The 11,724-nt window shown below is 54.4% G+C and overlaps 2 protein-coding genes across 2 annotated transcripts in view; one reads left to right on the forward strand and one right to left on the reverse strand.

The window, feature by feature from the left end:
- Positions 1 to 5,925, forward strand: part of ADGRD2 (adhesion G protein-coupled receptor D2) — a 32,120-nt gene extending 26,195 nt beyond the window's left edge. Inside the window, exons 25-26 of the mRNA XM_026090085.1 lie at positions 826 to 856; positions 5,021 to 5,925. Coding sequence (XP_025945870.1) covers positions 826 to 856; positions 5,021 to 5,028 — 39 coding nt within the window. The 3' untranslated portion in view covers positions 5,029 to 5,925. The remainder of the gene's footprint in view (positions 1 to 825; positions 857 to 5,020) is intronic.
- A 3,313-nt stretch (positions 5,926 to 9,238) lies between these two features.
- Positions 9,239 to 11,724, reverse strand: part of NR5A1 (nuclear receptor subfamily 5 group A member 1) — a 16,027-nt gene continuing 13,541 nt past the window's right edge. The window contains exon 6 of the mRNA XM_026090642.1: positions 9,239 to 9,514. Coding sequence (XP_025946427.1) covers positions 9,267 to 9,514 — 248 coding nt within the window. The 3' untranslated portion in view covers positions 9,239 to 9,266. The remainder of the gene's footprint in view (positions 9,515 to 11,724) is intronic.

Raw genomic sequence — 11,724 nt, forward strand, 5'->3', positions numbered from 1 at the left:
GAACCCGAGCTCTGCGCTCGGGAGGCAGGCAGTGTGTTTGTGCACTGGATGACACTACTCTCGGCTGGAGAGAGACTGCTTTCTCTGCTCTTCAGTTATATAAGTCAGTGCTGTTTTTCCTGCTCCCTGACTAAATGAGTCATGTAACTCGCTGGCGGAGCTGAGAATTAAGACTGTCACTGGCAGCTGCACAATAGTTTGGACGAAGAGAAGATGCTACTTAAAAATGTTTGAAAACACTTAAAATGACAAAACGCTGACAGAGTGAAGATGCAAACACAGGCATGATGTTCTTTGTGTTTCAGCTTTTTAAAATGTCTTTTAGTGATATTTATTGCTCTTGGGTTGGGAACAGGAATTTCACACCTCACAGCGTTAACTATCACTTAAGCACATGGTGCAGGCTAATGTGCAGTCTTTCCACCACAACATGGGGGAGGAAGTTCACTCTACTGTTTTCCTGAATTTTCCTGTGGTCTCCAGCATGATATTCAGCCTGCTGGGTCATCCCAGGCCTGGAGGGGGGAGTCCCAGGAGAGTGTGCGCCGAGTGCAGCTGCAGMTCACTGCTGGGGTGCTGTCTCTGGATACTCCTCCTGAGAGGCACAGCTTTTCCCAGGGAAAGTCTCCAAAGTACCACATCTCTCTGGGACACGGATGCAGACTTTGGTTCCCTGCCTTTACAGTAGCTCAGTTGGAGGGAGTTTAGTGAGGCAGCTCAGTGCCAGGAAGAGCCCTGCTCGGCCCTGGGGAGCATGACTGGGGGCTCTGGCAGTGAGGCAAACAGACCTGTGCTTCTATTAACAGATGTTCTCCTCTCTTTCAGGCTGTAGAGCTGACAGCATTCAAATCCGCAGGTAACATTTGCCTATGCTATTTTCCTTCGTTTTTGGTACTGCTGATACTGGCTTCTCTGGATTGCATCAAGGGGTGCTGATTGGAGGGTGGAGGGCAAGTGATTTTTTTTCCCCCCCTCAGATTTTAGAAAGTTTTTTTTATTATTATTATTTTTTTGTTTCCAAAATGCCCTGGTGGCTGCAGTCCTACCAAGACTGTTGAGATGCATGTGTCCCCCTGAATATGGTGCTGCAGCAGATGAGGAGGAGGAAGGGGTGTATGAAGCCCTGGCGACATAGCCCATGCTGCAGTACCCGTGGCTCAGCCCAGGGCGGTAACTTGAGCACCCGCAGAGCTCAGCTGAGGGTGCCTGCCTCGCAACACCTACCTGGCTTCTCCCAGGGTCTCTGCACCTTTCTTGCTGCCTCTCCCTGTCTGCAGTTCACTGCACGCCGGCTCCTGGGGCTGCTTTCTGAAAGTGAAACTGCAGGTTGCAGACTTTTGAAAGCAGCAGTAGATGCAGTAGGTGCCTGCAGGTGCCTAATGTCTGAGCTCTCTGGCCTGCTAAACCTCAGCATGACTGCCCATCCTTCAGGGAGCAGCACACTGCTGCTTGGCAAGATCCAGGCAGTTTGCCGTGGTGGCAGCAGCTCTTTGCAGAGACTTGCTGCCACAGGGTAGTTTGAAACAGCAGCAGCTGAAGAAGCATGGAAGCATGTTAGAGGTGACTTGCTCCCACAGGAGGAAAGCTAGGGACAGTGGGGTGTTCAGGCAGGGCTGTGTTTATGATCTTAAAAGCAGCCTTTAGTTGCTTCTGTTTCAGGTTTCTGGAAAGGTCGGTGTTGCGGTAGAGGTGGGTAGAATTCAAAAGGGAAAACCCTCTGAAGCTCCAGACCTCCGCTCTGCTGCGGTGTTAGGGTGAGGCTGGCCAGCATCAGCCCCCTGCTGCCTCCCAGACTTTCCTGCCCAGCTTTGGGCAAGTCATCAGCTCCTCTATGTATGGATGTAGCATATTTAGGGGGATGTGCTTGTTAACACCTCCCCATTCGGTGCCTAAGCAGGGCATGCTTAAACTGTTTTCAAGACAGTGCCATACAGAAGCATTACAGGTTTCCTCCACGCAGTGGACACATGAGCAAGATGGAAACAGTGGCATCCAGGAGTGAATGTGATGCAACATTTCAGGCGTAGGAGTGGGGTCACGTATTCAGCAAGATGTACACTGAGCCCATGCATTTGTGTACCACACGTGCACTCACCCTTACCTGCTCCTGCCTGTTTTAAACTAGCCACATCTGTGATTCAGCTACAGCTATGTAAAGATGTGGGTTGTTTAGCTGTTTTCTCATGCAAGTCCTCAGTATATTTTTAAAAAACAGCAATGTGCATGCTGAGAAGAAGGGCACCCTCAAAGCAAAGCATCTCTCTGAATTTTGCAGTCAGTTTAGGAGAACCCTCTAGGCTTACAGAGGGAAAGCCAGAGTTAGGCCCAGGCATCTTGACCTGCAGGTTTGTGTTTAGTGCCTCCCCTCTCTCTAGGTTAAACGCACACAGGCTGACACACAAAAGCCGTGGAAGACCCTGTGCAGCACAGTGCTGCTGTGTGTGCGGCCACCCTCTCCGCTCATGACAAGAGCGGCTGTTCTCGTGCCCTGGGGTGACTGAGCCGTGTGGTTTGGCGGTCCTTCAGCTTGAGGGTGAATGAGATCTCCTTGAACCAGAAGAGCACTCCTCTACACACTTGTGTGCATCCAAGCCAGCGTGCAGCGTGCGGCTGGTGGACTGCTGCACTGTGCTGCTCCAAGGCTCAAAGTCAAGTGCTTCCAGCCTTTTTTTATATTTAAAAAAAAAAAAAAAAAAAGGCAGCAATGCCCAGCTGTAGTAATGGCCTGGAAGACTTCAGGGCAGCTCAGCATTGCACAGGCTCCTGTCTTCACAGGTTGTTCAATAAATCAAAATGTTCTGTAGCTCCTACGGATAACAGCTGTCACGAAAAGCACGTTATCAACCTGTGCGTGTATGTGAGGAGTGCACATGGAGCCGGGCACGCTTGGCATCCCATGCAGCAAGCAGCAGCCCCATTGGTGGCAGCTGTTGCTTTCCCGAGGAAGCTGGATAGCGGGGCGATGCTGTGGGAGAGCAAGCAGTCTGCCCTGCAAAGCTGGGGAGTTGCCCTGGGCCCTCGGCAGCCTCTCCTCGGAAGCAGTATGTTTTGTAGCAAAATGAGAAGGTTTGGGTAGAGCATAGAACATGATGAATCTGAACTCTGACTCTTTTTGGCACTAATTCCAAAAAAACTGGAATACTTTGGGTGTATGTTTATGCATGTATCTATATATTTTACTTACTCTTTCCTTTTCCAACTGAGGAATACTTTTGTTCAATTATTCTTGTTGTTTTTTTTCTTGGATCATTTTTGGAAACTTCTTTGGAAATTGATGAATGAGAGACAAATCCTTTCATCAGAGAAGCCACTTCCCCTCTTTTCATTAAACTATTTTGGGAAAAAGAAAGAGAAGAGGCATATTTTGTCCTAAATAGTTTTGTTTGAAACATCCCAGACAGCTGTAATGAAAGTTATCATGATACCAGCATTAGTCTCAAAGGAGGCTGTACATTGAGACATGAGGAATACCTCCTGCCCCACAGCCCAAACAGGGGCAGATCCAGTGGGAGGGAGAAGTGCCAGACCCTGGGTTTGTAGATGGGGAAACTGAGGCATAAGGCTTAAATGATTTGCCCACAGTCTCCCAGGAAAACCGTACTGAGCCGGGGCGAGATCCACCTCTTCTCTGCCCCGCTGCAGTGCCTTAGCTGGGGGCTGCTGTGCTTGTCAGAGATGCGCTGCATCGCCCTTGCTCCAAAGGCAAGAGAGAACCAGCGCGTTCGTCGTGCAAGATAGGAACGGGCTCCTACCAATGCTTTAATGCATGCAAGAATGAAGGCAGGTAAAATCCAGGTAAATAGTGGCCAGTTTTAGAAACAGAAAAATGAAGTCTTGCATTGTGCATAGGTCTGCGTGGGTCCCTGCGCGCAGGGAGCCAGCGTGGGCTCCCTCTGCCCCGCGCGTCCCTCCCCCAACTCCCCACCGCCAGTATTAGGCCTCTCCCCCCACCAAGGACTCAATTCACTCAAAGAGGCCACGCATTTTTCCCGGTAATGAGCTCCAGCCCAGCTGTACAAAGATGTGTGCTGCACAGAATGCTCTGCCCGGATTCATTACACCCATTATGTAAGAAGGGGATGGCCGGGGGGGGTTCACATATTTGCACAAACAATAAGTACCGTCTTCCTTGTCTTGGAAAACAAGAGCTCCAAGAGGCCTCCACATCCTCCATCTCTTCAAGTGATGGCTTCATTGTTTCCCCATGATAATTTCATTATTCTGTTTGAATACATTTATATGTTGCTAAGCCACACATAGCAACATGTATCTTCTTGTCTCCATGGCCCAGTCTTGCTGTGATCAATGTTAAGTAATTATGAAACTCTTACAATACCACGTTAAGTAAGATTTGTTTTAAAATAGTAAGAAAATTATTAAACTTTGGGATCCAAAGCCAGTAAGACACCTGATGCAGTCAGAGAAGTGCACGCCCCATGCATATGCAGAGCGCCGGCTGTGGGATCCACCGCCGGCTGTACGTGGCATGGACCTTCTCCTTACGGGCAGAGGGTACCTCATGCCCTGACAGAGGGAAACGCAGCCCATGGCAACTCAATACTCTCTCCCATGGTAGCTTTGGTATTTTCATGTGATCCTCCTCCTTCAGCACCCTTGGACTTTGTGGTGGTGCACGCTCTGTGCTGGTTGTTGAGGAGGATATAGAAATGGGATCTTCTTACTGCCACAACTGCTCTGGCTCCCTCCCTGCCTGGTGCTATGCGTGGAAGCTGCTTGGGCTCCCTGCTGTAAACCCCAATACTGCAGAGACCCCCTAACGGTGCAGCAGAGCTGTGAGATGGCAGAGCAGCCCCAGCGACAGGCAAAGCTGGCTGTGTGGGGCAGCTGCCTCCTCCCCTGCTCCGTCCGGCAGCAGGTTTGGGCTATGCTGTCTCTCCGGGCAGCGCATCCCCAGGACCCCACTGTTGCAGCAGCCGGGGTGTCAGCCCGCTCCGGGGAGGGACGCCTGCCCTCTGCTCCCTGCCAGTGCACAACTAAGGCCTTCTTTCTTTTGGTTTAGGTTTCTGAGAGAAGGTTCCTGGGTGTCTTACCCACAACGCCACGGCTCTTCGAACAGCCAGGAGGACGGCAGGTCGGAGCAATTGACTTCCATGTGGAGGGTCACCCCATCCGAGGCAGAGCTGTTAACCTTGTGCTTCTTCCTACCAGCATGTGCGGACTAAACTAAGGCAAGGTGGGGTAGCRTGGGGTCTCACGGGGCCGCTGGACTTCATCTCCTGATGAAGGCTACCCTGCTCCTCCCCAGGGGCATGCCAACCATGGAAGCACTCGCCACGACTCCTGCCCACCTGGCGTGGCTGGCTGCGGGGGACGGGACGGGACAGGCGCCCTCGGTCCCTGTGGCTCTAGCAGCAGTGCTGCTCTCAGGGGTTGGCGCTGCATCCCGGTGGAGCTGTGCTGCCAGAGCCCCGAGGTACCCCTGGCAGCACCGTGTTGTATTTCTTCATTGTTGTTGCCAGTAGAGCTTGTTTTGCTTGGAGGACTTGGTGATACGGGCAAAAGCGCAGTTTTGCCCGTAGCAACAGTGTCCAGGTGCTGCCTGCGCGATGCACCATGGGCCCGTGCAGGCTGAGTAGCCTTGCTTTCCCAGGCTTCACCGCCGTACAGGGGCTGGGTAGGACATGGTGCACATCGGAGGCGCACGCACACCAAGGAAGGCAGCGGCTGGCTTTCATTCTTTTCTAAACTAGTTGATTTTAATAGTATCTTTTGCTGTGTTTCTGATGAAACTCTCACTGCTCCTGCCTGGGCTTCCTAACTGGTTGGTGTAGCTCTCCTCTGCAGCTGAGGTTGTTTTCTCTCAGTATTCTTTGTATCAGACTGTTTCTCCTGTTACTTTCCTAGTGTTTAGAGCACATAAAATGCGTTGGGTTCTTTGCTGATTATGATGACAGTAAATTTTTAAAGGCAATCTCCTCTTCTTGTATTTTGTCTGTGTGAACAGTCATGTGCTCCAGCATTGCAATGTTTAGCGGCTTTACATGGCTGAATGCAGTGGAGGACAATTTAGCTGCGTTGCATGGGATCAGGGCACTTTATTATCCTCTGTSCAGTCTCTTGTGCTGCGTTGTGTTCCCTGTTCTGGAGCACTGCATGTGCTGGTTAGCGCGTACTTCACTACCGTTAGAAACTGCAGCCCTCAGAGCAGCTCTGTATTGGTGGAAAGAGCCAGGTCTATAGCACAGAACTACTGTTTCTGCTCTAAGAGGCAGCCAACCAGTGCAGCATCTCCAGCTGCTGGGAGTCCAGGGGAGCTGGATCACACGCAGGGCATTTCCAAGCAGTTAAATTTTACAGACAGGCCATCACACTTATTGTAAAGCTTTGTGCTTTGCTATGATTTTTCTCCCCGCCACTTGGTACGTGGCATACTAGGGGCTCTTGCCCATAGCGACAACCAAGAGCTACATGAAAAATCCTGCGCCTGAGATAATTGTCCCCTAAATGCCGTCATTCTTGAGCTCACTTGGAAAACACACTCGGAGTCGCTATGGCAATTCACAGCAGCGCTTTGAACCAGATCCTAAGTCACCGATGCCTTGAATCAAATTCCAGCACCAATCCCCCTCATACAGGTGCTAGTGTCCCAGTCCTGACCATGCCAGGCACGTCCCTGCCACGCTCCGGGGAGCGGCCAGACGCAGGCAGACCATTGCTGCCGCCATATGAGATGCCCAGGCTGCTCCCCAGACCGCGGGGCCAGCGATTTCCAGGGCCAAGCGCGGCTCTAGCATGGGGAAGCCAGGCAGGGCCAGTGACCCCGTGGAGCTGCAGGAGGAGAGGTGTGGTACCACGAGGGAGAGTTAGAAATACAGTCAAAAAAGACAATGTCTGCGTTTTTAAATGAACTGCAAAATTTATTACAGTGGCTTGCTCCTGACAAGGAAGTTAATAACCTCCTGCCTGGGAAGGAAGGGTGGGGAGTGAAGGAGAGGGAGGAGAGGGATGAGAGAGAGAGAGAGAGACAGACACTTAAGGACACTTCATTTTCTGAAAATAAAATGTCTTTTACCTCCCGAACCATTTTCCCCAGTTCTTTAAGTTCACAAAAAGAAGGTGAAACTGAACCACAGAATTCAGGAGGAAAATGCACAAATGTTGAAAAGCAGAAACAAACATGCTCTTCTGCGTCTAACAAGCTTCCATAAAATGAGTGGCTCTGAGTACAAGGGTCTGCAGCGACGGCACGCGCCTGCAGTGCGAGAGCTTCTCAAGGCACCAGCTCCRCGCAGAGCTGCGGCGTACAGCAGTCCACTCTAAACAAGGAACAAACGCCTGCAATGGAAAATATACCTGAACCAAACTGAGGAGCATTTTAGCCAGCAGCACTGAAGGAGCTGCAGAAGAGCTGGCGGGGGCCTCGCCATTGCGGAGAGGGGCAGCGCATGGGTGGTAGGAAAGGAGAGCGTGGCTGAGAAGGAGAGGAAATAGCAGCAAGAGTCTGGCACTTCCCAGCTCTGGGGGCTGGAGTCCCCCAGCACCGCCTGGGAGCGTCTGGGAGCTCCCGTCCCTCGACGGGAGAGGAACCAACGTCTCTGTATGTGGCTTTAACATTTGCTATCGCCTAGGGACAAGGCGATGCAGGAGAGGCTGGGCAGGAAGGTAGCAGGAAAGGGGTATGGATGCGTGGCTCGGGCCTTGCGTAAATTGCAGGACAACTCTTATTACTCCTTACCAAGTGCTTACGCAGGTGGATGCGGGAGGAACACTACAGCTGCACCCCAAATCCTCCGGCGCGTGGCTGACCTGGGAGCTGCTTTGGGCTGCTTGCAGTCTGGACCCTACTGCTGCCACCTGCAGCGTGGCAGGCCTGAGCGTGCCACATCCCTGCTGCTGCGCCGCTGTGCCAGCTCCTCCAGGGCTGCCCGCTGGGCAGAAGGGGACAGAAGTCCATCCGTGGCCATGTCCTGCCCCTCAGCCTTTTTCCATGGAGTGAGGCAAGACCCGTGCTGCTTGGGGACGCTGTCCTGGATGCCACCCTGGCCTCGCACTCCCGAACAGCCCAGGCTCGGTGCCCATGCTGCCTGGGCAGCCGTGAGCGCCTGCGCTGGGGACCAGCGGAAGAGCTGTCCTGCGCCTCCCCGGCAAGGTTCACGGCAAGGCTCACGGACTGGAGGTTTCCCCCCTCCCTCCTTGGCCCCGCTCCTGCCCTGCTGCGGGGGATTTGGAGCCGGCAGCGCTGTGCTGGCACAGAGGGGTGCAGCAGCAGGGCCTGCGCCGTAAGCGTCCCAGGATCCGTCCTCGTCCCCCAGCACCGAGTATCTCGGTGCCGCTGCAGCAACGCTTCAACATCCCAGGTGCAAGCCAGCTGCGGCACTTGCGGGCTCTGTGCTGCCCCAGGGCTGCCAGGCACCTCTAGCACCTGCAAGAGCGGAGACAACGGCCCTCGGCCAGAGCTCGGCGATACCCGCTGGAGCCGTCCYGGCCCTGCTGGCCTTCGCTTGGCCCTCTGCCCGCCTGCGCCTGTGAGGAGCTGCAGGACGCAGCCCGCAGCGCTGCTGTCCCGCGTGAGCCAGGAGCGGGGACGTACCCGTCCTGCGGGCCTTGGCAGTCCCTGGCGCAGCCCCACATGGACGGCATCTCCCCGACACAGCCCCGGCACGCGAGGATGCTCTCGCGCACCCGGCACGCGGGGATGTCGGCAGGCAGGGAACTGAGACACGTGGCTTTCACGTGGGAGCCCCTTGGCTGGGGCTGCGCGTGCGGCCGCTACCACCTTTCCCCACCGAGGAGGTGGCAAAGGCTCTGCCGCCGTGCCGGTGCCCGGGGACACCCCGGCCTCTCCGACCCGACGAGCCAGCGGGGTGTCACCTCGCTTCGTCCTCTGCCCTGCGCGTGCGGGCGCCTGAGACACAGGGCAGGGGTTGGCAGGGCAGTGGCAGAGACGCAGCTCTTAGAGACCAGCAGGAGAGGGGGAGCATAAATAAGAGGAAAAACAGGTATCGGCTTCGCCCTTCCTTCTCCCCGCAGACCTCAGCCAGGCAGTGGGGGGGGTCGGGCGCCGGGGGCGCAGGAGAAGCCGGCGCGGGGCGGCCCGGCGGCACCGAGCGCGCTCACCTCCGAGCCGCCAACCAGCGTCGCCGCGTGTTAAAATAAATCACCTGGGGCTTCCCGACGGTACGGGTTGAACAGCATCACCGAGAGACRTGGGGGCGAGAGGCGGCGGCCAGCCCGGGCGCGCGTCCTGCCTGCGCCGCAGGGCGCCAGGGCTCTGCGGGGTCCATGCGCGCGGGGGGGGGCCGCGCTCAAGTCCGCTTGGCGTGCAGCATCTCGATGAGCAGGTTGTTGCAGGGCACCTCCCCGCTCAGGTGCTTGTGGTAGAGGTACTCCTCCGCCTGCATGCTCAGCGCCCGGATCTCCGCCAGCCGCAGCAGCAGCTGCCGGAACTTGTCCGTGGAGTGGGGGTAGTGGCACACGGTGTACTCCAGCAGCGCCGCGTTGGCCTTCTCCTGAGCGTCCTTAGCCAGCGCGTGGTTCTCCAGGTACTTCATGTCTGCAGCGGGAACGCGGAAGGGGTGGGGTGGGGGGGCGGCCGGTGAAATGCCGCTGAATGCCTGCGCCCGTCGCGCCCGAGCTGCGGTTCCCGGGGTGCACCGGAACGGCCCCATCCCTGCCCCGGCGCTCGGCTGCCCGCAGCGCCCCTGCACGCAGAGAGGCCTCGGGCCTTCGCCCTTAGACACCCCCCCCCCCCGTTAATTTCTGAAGGTCTAGGAAAAGGCTGAATTAATTCCCCGATAAACCTGGTCTTTCCAGTGTGGCAACAGGCTCAGCAGACATGGTAACCCTAATCCTTCATGCCTTGCCAGTGTCCAAACAACRCTCCGGTAATCCCGCCGTGGGCCTTGCTGAGCCGAAAGGCAGGAAGGAGTGCGGGGCAGCGACCGCGGGCAGGAGCGCAACCGCGGGGCGGCCCCGGGTGGCGAGGTCGGGGGTTTCTCGCCGGCCTTCGGGGCAGCCCCGGTGCGGGAGCTGCCTCCGCTCGCCAGCCGGGAGTGGGATGCTGCTTTGGCGCTTTGCACTCCGTTTGCCGTTCCTGCTCGGTGAATGAACCGCCAATCTTTAAACCGCGTAACACGCGGCTAAATTAGCCCATCGCGCAGAATTAAGCGGCTGTAGGAAAACGGTACTGCGCAACGCCTTGTCAATAGGACGGATTTAAACACACGAAGATGATATCTCGGCGTCTGCTTGCAGGAGACCTTGCTATAAACGCCGTCACTGAGACCATTCGGGGCGAGTGGATTTAATAGCTTTACTGTACTACAGCGAGGTGCAACAACAACTGCGGCGCTGGCTGATAAGGGCGCCGCTGGCGTCGCCGCGCGCCTGCGAGAGCGGCGGCTCAGCCCCACGGGGGAGTCGCAGCTGCAGCCACAGCTCGGGTTGCAGCTCAGGCACATCCAGCCCAAACACCGGGAGAAGCAAAATCGGGAACAGAGGCTGGCTCTGGCGGCTGGGAGTTTGGGGTTTAATTTGTCCGTTCTATAGACATGTTTTGTTCCTTACTTAAATAAAAAAAAACCCTCTAGTTTCCCAAGGGAGAAAACGCAGCGCACAGGGGGCCATGTGCTTTCCTGGGAGCTGGTCGAACACCAGGAACGTGCCGGGCGCCTGGTGGGAAAAGCCACGGGAGCAGCTTCCAGGCAGCCCCAGCTGCACCATGACCGCTTTCACGCCACGGCCCAGTTTGGCTCTTGAGCCGGGCTTCGCGCCTTGGCGGCAGGGCCCCAGAGCACCTTCGCTTTTGCCAAAGATGCACTTTATCAGATCACCGTTCCCTTTTCACTCTCGCGGCACATTTGCTCCCATTGTGGCCGTCTCCCTCCGCTCAAGCTTGTTGTTATGAAATCTCTTTATCTGCATAAGGTTGTTGTGCATGTCATTAAAAAAAAAGAAGTTATATTGATAAATGTCAAATCTATCCCCTGAGTTGGCTCAACAATAGCTAGTTCTACTCGATGAACTCACCTGGTTCTCTGAAAGACCCTATTCACTGTTTAATTGAATATTTGAATAATCTTTTCATTCCTGCAAGGAATAAAGAATGTTGTCCAAATAACATTGACTCACTTCATTTAGCGACACTGCAGCAGTTGCAAAGACTGTCCTGTGACAAAGCCTCCCATCACACATACAGATATGCCTGGGATTATTTCTATGCCCTCAAGTGTTCTTCCTATTCACAGCTCCTTTTGTTTGGGAGAAGCTGCTGATAAATTGCAAACGCTTAAGGGAATGTGGGCTATAAAAGCCTCTCTTCCTCCCCTCCCCAAGAGGAGCTGCTTCATGAATGTAAGTCATGAAATCGAATGATAGGTCAATCCATTAAGGCTCTATTAAGCCCTTCTGTAGAACAAAGCTAACCTGTGCCGTCCTCATAAATATTGCTATTTTGAGAAGCCCTAATTTTAATTAAATCTCTTTACCTGCTCAGGAGAGAAATCTATTTAGAACTCAAATGGCAGCTCTTGTGAGCGGGGCTTGGCTTTGATTGTGCTGTGGCAGAGTGGTAAATGTGGAAATTCTCTTGTTAAAGGCAATTACATCCTGCACATAATACACAATCCCATCCTCTACAGCTGAGCCTGCGAAGGGCAAATTACTCCAAGTGAGCTCTGCAATATGGAGAGAAAAAGTTGGACTTGGGGCAAAATGATGTATGGGAAAACACAGCTTTTTTTTTTTTTTTTTGCTTTTTTTTTT

The sequence above is a fragment of the Apteryx rowi genome, unplaced genomic scaffold, assembly GCF_003343035.1.
Source record: "Apteryx rowi isolate R43461 unplaced genomic scaffold, aptRow1 scaffold_120, whole genome shotgun sequence".
In the NCBI taxonomy this organism is placed as follows: domain Eukaryota; kingdom Metazoa; phylum Chordata; class Aves; order Apterygiformes; family Apterygidae; genus Apteryx; species Apteryx rowi.